The sequence below is a fragment of the Rhinoderma darwinii genome, chromosome 5, assembly GCF_050947455.1.
Source record: "Rhinoderma darwinii isolate aRhiDar2 chromosome 5, aRhiDar2.hap1, whole genome shotgun sequence".
In the NCBI taxonomy this organism is placed as follows: Eukaryota; Metazoa; Chordata; class Amphibia; order Anura; family Rhinodermatidae; genus Rhinoderma; species Rhinoderma darwinii.
Window position 1 is genome coordinate 39,723,635 of NC_134691.1, and position 17,013 is coordinate 39,740,647.

Below are 17,013 nucleotides of genomic sequence, written 5' to 3' on the forward strand. Positions count from 1 at the left end.
ATTTTACGCTTTTAGATAGACTTTTGTACATTTGTAATTTTTCTAAAACATGAATTGCTGCTTAATACTAAATTGTAACACAGATATATATATATATACCTGCCATGACTTGTATCACATCACTTGAAAACGTCCCTGTGAAAGAGATGAAACGTATCTACATGGGTGAATAAACTACACTACATTTATTCAAGCTGTTGGAGTGCTGCGATCTCTTCTTTTATTATATAACTTTGGAAATATATGTATATATACATATATATATGGGTGTGTATGTGTCTATAAAATTAGCATTTTTACCCTTTGAGACATAAAGATGTAGCCAAGTTTATCTTGACTCTGATAACTTGCTGCATCATGATATCACACAACAAATTGAAAAACTCAACTTAAAGAGGCTCTGTCACCAGATTTTGCAACCCCTATCTCCTATTGCAGCAGATAGGCGCTGCAATGTAGATTACAGTAACGTTTTTATTTTTAAAAAACGAGCATTTTTGGCCAAGTTATGACCATTTTTGTAGTTATGCAAATGAGGCTTGCAAAAGTCCAAGTGGGTGTGTTTAAAAGTAAAAGTCCAAGTGGGTGTGTATTATGTGCGTACATCGGGGCGTTTTTAATACTTTCACTAGCTGGGCGCTCTGATGAGAAGTAACATCCTCTTCTCTTCAGAACGCCCAGCTTGTGACAGTGCAGATCTGTGACGTCACTCACAGGTCCTGCATCGTGACGGCCACATCGGCACCAGAGGCTACAGTTGATTCTGCAGCAGCATCAGCGTTTGCAGGTAAGATCGACTTACCTGCAAACGCTGATGCTGCTGCAGAATCAACTGTAGCCTCTGGTGCCGTCACGATGCAGGACCTGTGAGTGACGTCACAGATCTGCACTGTCAGAAGCTGGGCGTTCTGAAGAGAAGAGGATGTTACTTCTCTTCACAGCGCCCAGCTAGTAAAAGTATTAAAAACGCCCCGATGTACGCACATAATACACACCCACTTGGACTTTTACTTTTAAACACACCCACTTGGACTTTTGCAAGCCTCATTTGCATAATTACAAAAATGGTCATAACTTGGCCAAAAATGCTCGTTTTTTAAAAATAAAAACGTTACTGTAATCTACATTGCAGCGCCTATCTGCTGCAATAGCAGATAGGGGTTGCAAAATCTGGTGACAGAGCCTCTTTAACATTACCTGCCACTGTGTATTCAATGCGATAAAAGTCAAGATAAAGATGGCTACATCTGTACTTCAGAATTATGAGGGATATTATTGTAAAGCAGAATAAACTCCTTATGTGATTCATATAGAGCATAACTCCCATTTCTCTTCAGTACATAGAACAATAAACCACACTGTTCACATACTTCTAGATCATAAACCATAGTAATGGCAGTGACACAGCATGCAGTGGATTAGAACAGACTAGTGGTAGGAAAAAGTATTACTCAAAGAGACACCGACAATTTGTACCTTATTCATATAATTTATACTAACTTTTTCCTTCCAAATATATTTTATGTTCTTCCCAACCACTTTTCTTAAACCAAAAATACTTTGATTTCCACACTTTTGTAGAATGTAAGATCTTGACGTAGGACTTTGCAGAATAAGGTACAACTTGATATGCTAATATTTGACTACAGGGACTTGTACATATTGGAAAATGCAGTAGGAAGCATGTTGTGATTGTGGGTAGATAATAAAAGCTTTAAAGAGACTGTGGCTAATCAAAAAGGTATCAAAATAAAGCAGACCATATTATAGAGGAGGTTAGAGTGGAATGGGGTTAAGCTGCAATACCAGACAGAGACCATGGACAAGAGGGGCGCTGTTTCTGGAAAATAAAAATGAAAGGAGAACCTTTATTCCTCATTTTCTACAAGCTAGGTGTATTAACCATGTAATGTTGTGCAGTTTTGGTGTATTTTTAATGCAATTTTTTAAGGGAAAGCATGATCAGAATCTAAAAATAAAAAAATAAAACTTTAAAAACTTCACCAAACTGCCCTTCAAGTGGTGTTGGCCTATATATAATGTTTCCTTCAGAATACAATGGTGTACAGCAGTGGTCTACAACCTGTGGCTCTCCGGCTGTTGTAAAACTACAACTCCCAGCATGCCACCGGTTGGAGACCACTGATGTACACAGGACTATATATGTTATGGGGGCTTCACTTTCTGAAGGCTTTTTCTGTAAAACACCCACCCTATCTGTTCCATAAAATGGTCATATGGAGGCCCAGAAGGTACATAAATCCATCAAAGCTCTGGACTGGCCCAAGGCTACAGATATGTTGGCACAGAATAACTTGCTATTGATAAACGTGATAAAAAGGTGTCTGTAATATTGATTTTCTAAAAAAAATAAATAGCAATTCCTATTAAAGGAACACACCAGGCAAAACTGATGCCCCGTGTTATGCCTAGTGCAGGGCCTGTGCGCCCCTCTGGTCCTCCACCTCGTGGAGTGTTCCTTTTTGTAGCATTTTTGTGCTTAAAATTAAGAAAAAATCCTTATATACCAACTATTTGTATACTACGTGTCTAAATAAATGTAAAATCCATATGGAAAATTAGTTGTAGCAAAGATGGATTTGTTACAAACAGCAGAGCTGAGTTTGCTACATGTTGTCCAAATTTACCACTACGCTGTGAAGTGAGAACCAAATGAAAGCATGTCATTATAAATGACTGTATATTAGAATATTGTATTACTGGAGGATTGTCTTTCAGACTCTCCCGTCTCCAAAGTATGTTTGGGCTCCTAGTTAGCAACAAATAGGGGCCACATGTGAAAACAGATCCTCCATTGAGGTCCAGCATTGCCAATCTCTATGAGTAAAAGGTCTGGTAGCGAGTATTTTTAAGCACCACTAGCACTTCTGGTCCGGGGAGAAAAAGACCCCCGAGTGAGGACCCATGGATTACATGGTATTTAGTTACATATTGTGATACTGGAGGGAAACTTTGGTAATGGTCCTGGGACCAAAAGTGTAGGACCTTTTCGTGTGACGTTTAGGGGACTAAGAAAGCAACAGCCCTGAAAGACTTTATGAGCCATCTAGAGGTTGTGCCTTCACTTTTCTTACACTAAACTGAAGGAATGGAGAAATCAATGCCAATGGGCAAATACGCAACAGGGTGGTAGATGTTGGAATGAATGCTTAGCCCAATTGAATCAATTTTTTTTTTTTTTTAATTCTCTGTTGGCCCAAATGCACATGGCCGCATTACAGATCCATAATATACCACCTGCTAAGGGGCCAAACTGTGCGTCAGTGCTCCTCCGAACTCATGTTGATTGGTAGATGAGAATTTTTGGTGTAGAAAATAGCTACATTTTATGTCATTTCAAAGCCATATAATGCCTTGTCTCTTTAAAGTTTCCCTATGTGCTGTTATTTTCATGCACTACTGTATGGGTTGCTCAGGAGAATGCACAATGCTAGCAACACGCTTCAAAAGATAGGGGAAAACAAACCAAATGTGCAGTTTTCCTCCAATGCATTTTCCAAACTAAAACAAAAACAAAACAAAAAACAAAAAACAAAATATGAACACACAGCTTTAGTTAGTGTCAGGCAGAAAAAGCCTTTACCTGGACCCTAGGAACAAAAGGCGCTGTTCTTCTATTAAGGCTTTGGCTCTGGTAAGCAAAATTAAACAAAAAGGGAAAAAAAAAAAGCAATAAAACAAAAAACCAAAAGACAACAAGCTGAAATTAAAAATAATTCAAAATAAAACACAAGTATTGAAATCAACATCAAGAGCAACAAAGTACACACCAAAAGCACAAAGTTATAGCTGGCTGAAAATGCTGTAACATTCGACTCATCAACCGGCATCACTAATACATACTAAAGATCAACTTTACAAACATAAGACAGTCCACCTTATATTTTTAAAGGAATACTCAGGGGAGAAAACGGATACACTGTGTTATCCCAAGTGCAGGGGGCGGTGCTTGACACAGGAATTCTCTCTTTGGTGCTTTTAGATTCCATGTGTCATGCTCCGCCCCTTTAGGGCTTACACTAGCCAAACAAAATGTATCAGTTTAACTTGGAGTGTTCCTTTAAATAACATCTTGTTTCATTTGTATGCTTTTTTATCATCTTAGTAAAAAATAAGTAAAAAGGAAGTAAGGCCGAGTTCAAACACCGTGGTTGTATGCCTGGTTGCATTCCATTTCTAGGGAAAACTAGGAATGGATCCCGAAGGCTGGATTCACACAGGACAGAAATGATGCAGATTTTCCACAGTATATCCGCAGCATTTCTGCAGCAAAACCCACACGTGTTACATGCAGAATTTGCTGCAGATTTCATCCCTTCTAAATTGAAAAGGGTGAGGTTCACAGTGAACAACCAGAACAGAATGAGCATGTTGCGAATTTGAAAATCCACAGAATGCTCTGACTTAGGCCTTATTCACACGAACGTGTTATACGTCGTGATACGCGCGTCATTTTCACGCGTGTCGCACGGACCTATGTTAGTGAATGGAGCCGTTCAGACTGTCGTTGATTTTCACACAGCGTGTGTGCGCTGCGTAAAACTCACGACATGTCCTATACTTGCCCGTGTTACGCGCAGCACGCACCCATTGAAGTCAATGGGTGCGTGCAAATCGCGCTCGGCACGCGGAATCACTTCCGGGTGACGCGCGTGATTTGCGACAACAGTAGTAAAATAAATGAATGAAAACAGAAAAGCACCACGTGCTGTTCTGTTTGTAAACATAAAAACATAGTGTCATAATGATGCCGGCTGCGCGAAAATCACGCAGTCACGCACCATATACAGATGCCACACTGAGCTTTTGCGCGCGCAAAACGGACACGTTCATGTGAATAAGGCCTTAGGTCCGGAAAATTTTCAGCAGAATGCGATTTGTTAAAATCTCATCCACATGGGTGGCACTGTAATCCGCTACAGATTTTCAGATCAGAAAATCTGCAGCATTTCCATCCCATGTGAATCCAATCAAGGAGAGAAGTATTAGGCCTTATTTACACTAACGTGTGCATTTTGTGCACGCAAAAAACGCTGCGTTTTTTGTGCGTTGCAGTTGCATGTGGCATCAGTGTTTGTTGCGTGGCTGCGTGATATTCGCGTATATGCCATCCTTATGACACGCGGTTTTGATGTTTATAAATAGAAATGAAGGAGGTAGTTTTATTTTTCCCTTCATTTCTTCAACAACTGTAGCGCGAATCACGCGGGGCACACGGAAGTTCGTCCGTGTGCCGTGCGCAGTTTTCACGCACCCATTGACTTCAATGGGTGCGTGATGCGCGAAAAACGCTAAAGTATAGGACATGCTGTGAGTTTCACACAGCGGACACACGCTGCGTGAAAAACACGGAATGTCTGAACGGCCCCATTGACTAGCATAGGTCCGTGCGACGTGCGTGAAAATCACGGACGTGAACTACGCTCGTGTAAATAAGGCCTAAGGCTCCACGTACATGGCCGTATTACGGTTCTGCCTTGTTGTTTGTGGCTTTAATAGGGCACCCATGGACTTTTATGGGGCCCTACTATACCTCTGTATGTCTCATAGCATGCTCCTTCATATGCAGTATTTTGGAAGTATTCTCGCTGACACATCGCTGCGTGGGGCACCTTATGACGGCACACGGAGACCCTGCAGCTCTCCATTATGGAGCCGCAGGAGACTGTGTGCCGTAGTACTTGTATGAATGAGAATTAAAGAGATTGTTCATCATTCTCTTCTCTTTGGGACTTGTTTCCAATTTTCCTATAAAAAAGTGCTAATCATGACAGGAGTGGTGTTTGGACCCATCCTAAAACTTCCACTATGGTTAGTTTACTTACAGTAAATATTTACATAGTATCTAATAGTAACCAGCCTGATATTCACTGTCAATGTATCTAGTGAACCAGACAGTATAAATTTGCATATAAATAAAATATTAACATATAACATGAGTTTTCGAACACTTAACAATTTTACATATTCATAGTACAGCACAATTACCGGTATATTGATATTACAGTGGTAGTAACTTGTATAATGTATTGCAGAGTCCTATACTTTGCTTTATGTACAGTTGTATTTGTAAAGGTTTTGTCTGCACGTGATAGCATTGGTTGTATGGGCTTGGAATAATAAACCCTGGGTTGGCCTTATGTTGGATGATCCCTATACAGTACTTTATTTTTCTGCCCGCCCATATGGAGCCCTGTCATACAGTGTATAAATACCATACTATCTAGTGTCTATTTATAAGCACCATACAATGGCGTCCAAATAACAGTGCCATACAGCTGGGCAAATAACACTTTTATACAGCTGCCTAAATAACAATGCCTTCCAACCTACACTACAAAAACAATGCCTTCGTAAATACCAACATACAGTGCTCAAATAATACCAACATACAGTGACCAAATAATACCAACATACAGTGCTCAAATAATACCAACATACAGTGACCAAATAATACCAACATACAGTGACCAAATAATACCAACATACAGTGACCAAATAATACCAACATACAGTGACCAAATAATACCAACATACAGTGCTCAAATAATACCACTATACAGTGCTCATATAATACCACCATACAGTGCTCAAATAATACCAACATACAGTGCTCAAATAATACCACTATAGAGTGCTCAAATAATACCAACATACAGTGCTCAAATAATACCACCATACAGTGCTCAAATAATACCAACATACAGGGCTCAAATAATACCAACATACAGTGCTCAAATAATACCAACATACAGGGCTCAAATAATACCAACATGCAGTGCTCAAATAATACCAACATACAGTGCTCACATAATACCAACATATAGTGCTCAAATAATACCAACATACATTGCTCAAATAATACCAACATACAGTGCTCAAATAATACCAACATACAGTGCTCAAATAATACCAACATACAGTGCTCAAATAATACCAACATACAGTGCTCAAATAATACCAACATACAGTGCTCAAATAATACCAACATGCAGTGCTCAAATAATACCAACATACAGGGCTCAAATAATACCAACATACAGTGCTCACATAATACCAACATATAGTGCTCAAATAATACCAACATACAGTGCTCAAATAATACCAACATGCAGTGCTCAAATAATACCAACATGCAGTGCTCAAATAATACCAACATGCAGTGCTCAAATAATACCACCATACAGTGCTCAAATAATACCAACATACAGTGCTCAAATAATACCACCATACAATGCTCAAATAATACCAACATGCAGTGCTCAAATAATACCAACATACAGTGCTTAAATAATACCAACATGCAGTGCTCAAATAATACCAACATACAGTGCTCACATACCACCATACAGTGACCAAATAATACCAACATGCAGTGCTCAAATAATACCAACATACAGTGCTCACATAATACCAACATACAGTGCTCACATAATACCACCATACAGTGCTCAAATAATACCAACATACAGTGCTCAAATAATACCAACATACAGTGCTCAAATAATACCAACATGCAGTGCTCAAATAATACCAACATACAGGGCTCAAATAATACCAACATACAGTGCTCAAATAATACCAACATACAGTGCTCAAATAATACCAACATACAGTGCTCACATAATACCAACATATAGTGCTCAAATAATACCAACATACAGTGCTCAAATAATACCAACATGCAGTGCTCAAATAATACCAACATGCAGTGCTCAAATAATACCAACATGCAGTGCTCAAATAATACCACCATACAGTGCTCAAATAATACCAACATACAGTGCTCAAATAATACCACCATACAATGCTCAAATAATACCAACATGCAGTGCTCAAATAATACCAACATACAGTGCTCAAATAATACCAACATGCAGTGCTCAAATAATACCAACATACAGTGCTCACATAATACCACCATACAGTGACCAAATAATACCAACATGCAGTGCTCAAATAATACCAACATACAGTGCTCACATAATACCAACATACAGTGCTCACATAATACCACCATACAGTGCTCAAATAATACCAACATACAGTGCTCAAATAATACCAACATGCAGTGCTCAAATAATACCAACATGCAGTGCTCAAATAATACCAACATGCAGTGCTCAAATAATACCACCATACAGTGCTCAAATAATACCACCATACAGTGACCAAATAACATCTACAAACATAAAGTAATCTAATTGCATAAATAAAACTGCTATACAAAATTAATATTAGGATAAATAATATATATACTGCTATATAATAAATGTTGTGGTGGTCACAACCCTTGGGTGCAAGGAAATTTTTGAAGGGGACACACACCCCAAACGTCGGCCCTGAATAAACTGTGCATAAAAGAATAGAAAGGGGTACAAACAATCTAATATAATAAAATGACTCCCAACCTTATTACTATGGGGGGGGGGGTGACAGTTCTTGCAGCTGCTATCTTCTGTGGAGCCCCTGGTTAGGAAGGTATTGTCCACCAAAAAACACCCTCTTATATAGTGGAAATATACAGCAAACATAAATCTGATATCAGATACTGGGATATATTTCAGTAGATATTCTTTACTAATTGTACCCATATACCTGTCTGTTTAACTTCCGCTGCATCCATTCATCATACAAAAAAAGCACAGACGACACTGGAGGGGAAAGAATTAAAAAGAGCTGAAAAAAGCATTTTCAAGACCAAACAATGGTGCAGTCGGCTGTAGAATCGTTGTATCATGAAAATGCGGCAATAAGTGCTCCCTCGACTCCATTTTTAATCATTGTAACTATCATCTCCTTCATCTGCGCCCCTTTAAAAAAGAAACAAAAAAAATAATAGATGCAGTGGAGAGCGGTAGTGAGTATATAAAATAAGGATTGATCCATGAAAGGCCGGCAGTAGGGCGCTGAGGGTCAAGCTGTAATGCTATATTCTCTTTTTTACGTAAAAATAAGCTACAGTCTGGGCCCCATCAACGTAGAATTTTTGACTTGTACTTGTTTACTAGTAAAAAGAGGAATTGCCTATGGACTTCCAGAGTCATGGGTCTGAACTTCCTCATTAGTGGGTTATCTCAACCTTACCTCATGGCGCCAGCAATGGCCTTATTTATGCAACGTATAGTGCTATATGTTGAGCACAGTTATGTGTTCACGGTATGGTGACCTAATGTAGGCACTACTGTATATGGCAGCACTATGTGGGATCTATGTAGTAGTGTTTTTGGCACTGTATGCTGGTATTATTTACCAACATTATGGCGGTATTTTTTGTCCAGTTTTATGGCAGTATTACTCTCCATTTTAGACGAAGGCTATCACATCTTTTGCTCAAGGGCCTTGGTCTGACCATGTTATTTTACGTTATGTGAATTAATGTTACTGTCAACAAAAATGCGCAAAAACAAAAAGACTTACTGACTTAAGCTTCGTTCACATCTGCGTCAGGACTCCGTTCATGGGTTCCGTTGGAGCTTTCCATCAGGGGAACCCATGAACGGAACCCTGACTGAAACAGGGTTCCGAATGCCTCAGTCTTGCAGGGGTTCCGTCGTTTTGAAGGAAGCAATACCGTAGTCGACTGCGCTATTCATTCCTTCAAAATGACGAAACCCTTATACAACGGGGACCAACGGAAACCATTTGCACCGGATCCGTCACCACTGAAACCTATGGTTTCCGTTTGTTTCAGTCAGGGTTCCGTTCGTGGGTTGCTCTGATGGAAAGCTCAGACGGAACCCATGAACGGGGCCCAGACCCAGATGTGAACGAAGCCTAACAGAGATCATGTTTAGCCCATTTTGTAAGCCAGATTCTAAATACAGAAAAGTCTTCAATGATGTGTAAATGTTGAACATGGTAACTAATTATAGATAGTACACATGGGTTCCGGTTGTGCATTTTGGCGTTCTGACATTTCACCTGCTGTCAGCAGCATATGGTATCTGTATTTCTCGTAACTAAACCACACGTCAGTAAGTGCAGATAGTATTGAAATGCAATGTCCTAATTCAATCTATAAATCATAAGGCAATAAATATGCTTGAGGCTGCATGATGGGTTTATTATGGAATTAGTGAAAAGTTGCAGGAGGGTGCACTGTTATATATAACTGGGTTTTGTTGACAAAAATATATTAAAATTTAGTTAAACATCTATAGAGCTTTGTTAATTATGGGATACAGTAACATGGTCTGACGTAGATTTATGAATACTATCATAGGGATAGGTTTTGGCGCTGTGTAAGAAAGTGTCATTAATTTGGGTGATGTGTGCGATATTCTTTTAAATGTGGCACAGCTTATGATAAATGTTCCTAATACCAACACAAGTTCTGAAATGGCAGAAGTTCTGTACTCCGTCTGACCTTTCATAGATGTACTAAACTTTCGTACGACCAAATTATTTCATAAGATATTGAGAAATACGTCCCACAGCCGCAACTAAAAAGACCTGCCCCCACCACACCCAGTTAATGCCACCTTGGAGGGAAAAAATGAAAAGGTGTCGATAGCGGTCTAAAAAAAACATTCTGAGCTATTAAAAATATTTCAGGACTCGCACACGACAGTATTTTCATCCGTCCGTAAATACGGATCCGTAGTGATCCGCAACTTATCCGCACATATGGAACGGTATCCGCAAATACGATCCGTAGTGCATCCGTATATACGGATCTGCAAAAAGAAGAAAACCACAAATGATGTTCAACATCTGCAAACCTGGCGTCGCCCATTAGCGCTACTGTAATTGTGGACGGCTACAGATGTGCAGCCGTAGCCGTCCACAATTATAGAAGCGCTACGGAAGCTCCCATAGACTTGTATTTAGAGTCCGTGCCATAATTACGGACAAGAATAGGACATGTTCTATATTTTACGGATAATTTCTACCGAACGGACACCCATGCATAAAAATACTGAAAGGTGTCCGTAGTCCATAGAATTGAATGGGTCCGTAATTACGGATGAAATATACGGTCGTGTGCATGGGGCCTTAGCTGGTTGTTCAGTTTTCTTTACTTCTATGTGAATCTTATACAGCAATAAATGTAAAATTATTTCTTTACGCCACGTGACTCCTTCATCCATAGAGATGTAACATACCTGGACAGTTATCACAGTGATAATAGTTGTGGGTGACATAAGAAGAATTCAAATAGTTAAAGGTGTTTTCCCACTAAGCACATTCAATGTCTATGGGGCCAACGGAGACAGTCGAGTGCACTCGGCTGTTTCCGTCAACCCCATAGACGATGAATGGAGTGGTAGCGCATATGTGTGTCTGTCGCTCAATCCAAAATCCTCCTCACTGCGATCATGCAGTAATGAAGAACGGGGTCGGGACCTCGTTCTTGTAATTGGATCGGGGCCCAGTGGTGGGGCCCCCAGTGATCATGTGGATAGGTGATTAATGTGCTTAGTGGGAAAAATCCCTTTAACTGTATCACCGTTTTTTATTTATTTGGCAAATGCTTAGCTGCTATTTATTTCCTACCTTCTTCTAGCTGCTTTTTTATATCTATTACATTAAGGGTATGTTCACACAGCCTATTTTCAGCCGTTTTTCGGGCAGTAAACGCCTGAAAAACCGGCGAAAAATCGGAAGCAGAACGCCTCCAAACATCTGCCTATTAATTTCAATGGGAAAACGGCATTCTGTTCCGACGGAGCCACTTTCACAGCGTTTTTTTACGCGTAAAAATACACCCGCAAAAAAGAAGAGCAGGACACTTCTTGGGATGTTTTTGGAGCCGTTTTCCATAGACTCTATTGAAAAAAGATCCAAAAACTGATGTAAAAAACGCTGCGAAAATCGCAAGTGGCTCAAAAAACTTCTGAAAATCAGGAGCTGTTTTCCCTTGAAAACAGCTCCATATTTTCAGACGTTTTTGACTCTGAGTGTGAACATACCCTAAAGGGGCTGTCCAGGAATCTAAAAAATAATTTCAGAAACATCTCCATTCTGGTTCATGGGCTGCGGGGTATCGCAGCTCATTTGCAGCTTACTTGAATGGGGTTGAGTTGCAAAACCAGACACCTTAAAAAAATTATTATTTTTTCTAATCCTGAACAACCCTTTTAAATCTCAGCTATGATCAGTGACTCCAACTTAGCTACAGTGCACATTGTAGTCTAATGAAGTCACAAATCCACCTCCGATCTCATTTATAATGTTGTGAGAGACTCAGTCACTGTCTCATCACATTTGCCTCTGCCCCGAGCTTTGAACTGAACTTCTGCTTCTTTATGTTGGTTGCACGAATCCATTGCATCCATCGTTTCTCAACAATTCCCACAAGCCCAGCAAAAATGGATTGCATGGGATGCTGCAAGATTATTAGGTCATTGTCACACATAGACCCCGGAAACTGACTCTCAATAAGGGAGAAGTTGAGCTCCCCTTTAATCCCCAGTTTATGTTTAGCTGCAATCATTTTTTTTTTATTGAATTTAGCTCAGAAATATTTGGGAGACATATGGTGATATTTTAAACATTGTCTAGTATACCAACACCATAGTCCAGGTAGCCCCACACTTCTATTTACTAATGCTGGTAGGTACTATATACTGATTTTGTCTCCTGGGATTTACCAGCCACAATTTTTGTAAAGACTCAACAATTTTTTGCAAATTTTTTGCTAATTGCATTTTTCTAGAAAGTCTAATGCATCCTCTAAACACTGCACCGCTATTCCACAACTAGTGTCCACCTCACTAATGCTTCATTTTTAAAGATGATCCGTCACCTCTCCTGACATGTCCGTTTTAGTAAATACTTGTATTCCCCATGAGATAAAAATTCTTAGAACTCTACATTGTGCCATTCCTCCGTTATTCCTCTTACAAATTCATGAATAAATTAACAACTGGGAGTTACCAGTTGGAGGTGTGTCACTACACAGCTCGACACTGTCCAATCAGTGCTGACAGAGATTGTGTCGGGACACGCCCCATTGACACGCCCCATTGACAAGGGGAATTGTGACGCCCAGTTGTAAATTTATTCATAATTTTCTAGGGGGAAACAGAGGAAAGGCACAACGCAGAGTTCTAAGAATTATGTTTTTACAGGGAATACAAGTATTCACTAAAATAGACATGTCAGTAGAGCTGACAAGTCCACTTTAAAGAGGAGAGTATTAAATTAAAAATGTATATTTATATAACCGGAAGTGGAGGTGTCTATTTAACCTTGAATGAGGTCCCCTGGCACAGTAGTTACCCATAAATGTAGCCATCTCTTCAGTGTAATGCTTATAAGTAATAAACCGCTGCCATTTACAAGAAAGAAAAAGACGCAATATTTATGAAGGCATATAACATTTGCTAATCTCACCCCATTAGAGTCCCCTAGGAAGAAGCAATGTACTAAGAGTCCGTGAGTGGAATGGTATAAAGTATTACATGTACAATAAGTAAACATTACTGAGCAATGTTCTGCTATGAGTTAGGCCCCCTTCTGACTTATTGATGGTCAAGAATAGAGATGAGCGAACTTATGAAAAGTTCGGTTCGGCTAGTTCGCCGAATTTCACGAAAAAGTTCGATTCGGACCGAACTAGTTCTGACCGAACCTGTAATTTCCGTGCGCCGAGCATGGTACTGTCCAGGGTGCTGAAAGAGTTAATGGGCTGCACTAACTCTTTCAGCAACCTTGACAGTACATGCTCGGCGTGCGGAAAATACAATTTTAATGTAATAAAAAAATAAAATAAAAAAATGTCATACTTACTTTCCTCCTGTCCGGCCTCCAGCGATGACGTTTCATCCATATCGCCGCTGCAGCCAATCACAGGCTGTAGTGGCGGTCACGCACGTCAGGATGACGTCAGAAGGCCGGCCTCCAGGGATGACGCTTCATCCCACGTGACCGCCTCTGCAGCCAATCACAGGCTGCAGCGGCCTCTGCAGCCAATCACACGCTCCTCCTAAAATACTCTGTGCTGCCTTAAACTCTGTGGACAGGTCATGATCCTGTTTCTTTTAAATGCTGCTGGGGAACCCGCTCGATCCAGTATATAAGGCTGCGCTACAGTGCAGCATTTAAAAGAAACAGGATCCTGACCTGTCCACAGAGTTTAAGGCAGCACAGAGTATTTCAGGAGATGAGCGTGCGGATCTTGTTGCGGGGTGGTGACTTGCCAATCATGTGAAGGTGTTATTGAGGACAGGAGTGGAGGGAGGTAACAGACTGAGCTACGTAATGGTAAGACCAGAGTTCACAGCAGCACAGAGTATTTCAGGAGAGGAGCGTGCATATTCAGTGCTGCTGTGAACTCTGCTCTTACCATTACGTAGCTCTCAGTCTGTTACCTCTCCTCCACTCCTGTCCTCAATAACACCTTCACATGATTGGCAAGTCACCACCCCGCACAAGATCCGCACGCTCATCTCCTGAAATACTCTGTGCTGCTGTGAACTCTGCTCTTACCATTACGTGGTGACTTGCCAATCATGTGAAGGTGTTATTGAGGACAGGAGTGGAGGAGAGGTAACAGACTGAGAGCTACGTAATGGTAAGAGCAGAGTTCACAGCAGAACAGAATATTTCAGGAGAGGCGCGTGCAGATTCTTTGCTGCTGTGATCTTTGCTCTTACCATTACGTAGCTCAGTCTGTTACCTCTCCTCCACTCTTGTCCTCAATAACACCTTCACATGATTGGCAAGTCACCACCCCTCACAAGATCCGCACGCTCATCTCCTGAAATACTCTGTGCTGCCTTAAACTCTGTGGACAGGGTCACGATCCTGTTTCTTTTAAATGCTGCACTGTAGCGCAGCCTTATATAGTGGATCGAGTGGGTTCCCCAGCAGCATTTAAAAGAAACAGGATCCTGACCTGTCCACAGAGTTTAAGGCAGCATAGAGTATTTCAGGAGATGAGCACGGCCGGCCACGGGCACGTAAAATAAAAAAATAGAAAATATTCTATCTTTTTAACGGCACGGGCACCTTCCCGTGAGAAAACGGGAAGGTACCCGTGGCTAACAGAAGTTTATGGGCCCGCTATTTCGGGTCGTAATTACGACCCGTAATAACGGGTGTTTTTACGGTCGTGTGCATGAGGCCCCGTAATGACGGGTGGCTACATGTGTGCACCCGTCATTACGGCAGCGTTGCTAGGCGACGTCAGTAAATAGTCACTGTCCAGTCACTGAAAGAGTTAACTGATCGGCAGTAACTGTTTCAGCACCCTGGACAGTGAATTCCGATCAGAATATAGAGTAACCTGTAAAAAAAAAAAAAAGACGTTCATACTTACCGAGAACTTTCTGCTTCCTCCAGTCCGGTCTCCCGGCCGTTGCCTTGGTGACGCGTCCCTCTCGACATCCGGCCCGACATTCCTGGGTGACGTTACAGCCCATGTGACCGCTGCAGCCAATCACAGGCTGCCGCGCACTCTGCAGCCAATCACAGGCTGCAGAGGCTGCAGAGGCCTCTGCAGCCAATCACAGGCTGCCGCGTCAGAAAAGAAGGTCGGACTGGAGGAAGAAGAGGGACTCGTCACCAAGACAACGACCGGGTACGTATGAAATGCTTTTTATTTTATTTTTAATCAGCAGCCTCAGTGATTGATAGAGACAAGTGGCTGCCGATTTGTATAATATTTTTGACCGGGTTCGGTCAAAACGTGTTCGGCCGAACCCGGTGAAGTTCGGATTCACTGCGAACCGAGCTTTTCCCGATGTTCGGACCGAAACCGGGTTCGGTTGTCCCGGTTCGCTCATCTCTAGTCAAGAACAAAGCAAAGACTGACATGAATTAGTATATGAAATATATCCAAGGACTATATGCAACTGCGTACTGGTCCTGGATCCATAATATATGTCCCAGAGTCGTAGCTAGGCTTACATCATACAGGGCAAAGATTACATTTGATATCCTAGCCCTGTTTATAAATACTGTGCCAAGGTAGAGTGGTTTGTTGGGCATCAAGCACCCGTGGGAAAACATCCTGTTGGGACCATTAAGCTTCTCTAAAGTACATTCTCTTTATTACAAACTCATTGAACTAAACATCTGCTCCAGCATCATATAGTATGTGGCCGTAAATCAGGTGTAGATCAGTTGTACCTATATATTGTGGGGCAATTTAGCTCTTAAGGGCTTTCATACATTTGAGGCAGACCCTGCTGTGGGGCCACTGGGGAGGTGGTTCAGCTCTGGTTGGTACCATATCCTTTGTTACTGGGTGTTGAGCATCTGCCCAGGACACCTCTCTCCAGAGGAATTGCATGGTTAGCAGACAAGATGGTTGGGAAACTGGCCCATGGGCCAAAGGAAAGGGCGATTAGGGGTAAACAGACACCTGGCCCTTTTGTCCTTGGTTTCAAACTCAGCACCGTAATGGGCAGCTCAGTTTCTTCTATGCATGACCATAGGGTTTAATGACTACTCAGTCCAGTGACTATATGGTAGTGACTATACTCTTCAGAGTATAGTGAATATCCTATAGTCACTGGACAGAGTAGTCATTAAACCCCATGGCCAAGAGTTTCTTCCCTCTAGCTTAGCATATTATATAAAGGAAGGTGTCATGATCGTGTATAATACGTTTCCACCCCTACAATAACTGTTACATACTGTGGAGTAATGCCTCATGCACACAACAGTAGTGGTTTTGCGGGTCGCAAAGCCACGGACTGCAAAAACCTGTTGTTATGCATCAGTGTGTCATCAGGATTCACGGATCCACAAAAAAAACTAATTTCACCAGTAGTGTGAACCCGCAATTCCGGACCATATTCCCGGACCCATGAAAACCACAGACGTGTGCGTGGGGCCATAGAAATGAATGGGTCCGAAATGTATCTGTAAAAAGTGCAAATAAATTGCGGACGCAAATGCACGGTCGTGTACATGAGCCCTAGAGGTGACCACAGCGGTTTCTACAGATGATTTTGGAAATAAATTGAAGCAATATAGTAGTAAAACAATACCATATTGTTAAGAAGTCATGTTAGCAGGTCACATGTATGAAGGCTA

At 41.2% G+C, this 17,013-nt stretch overlaps 1 protein-coding gene across 47 annotated transcripts in view; it reads right to left on the bottom strand.

Annotated features, from left to right (window-relative positions):
* Positions 1-17,013, bottom strand: part of RIMS2 (regulating synaptic membrane exocytosis 2) — a 583,792-nt gene that overhangs the window by 232,947 nt on the left and 333,832 nt on the right. For 32 of the 47 annotated variants that reach the window (XM_075825887.1, XM_075825888.1, XM_075825841.1 and 29 more), the window contains one exon: positions 3,605-3,652. The exons of the other annotated variants lie outside the window; for them this stretch is intronic. In XM_075825887.1, the coding sequence (XP_075682002.1) occupies positions 3,605-3,652 (48 nt within the window). The remainder of the gene's footprint in view (positions 1-3,604; positions 3,653-17,013) is intronic. 47 annotated transcript variants of the gene reach the window in all.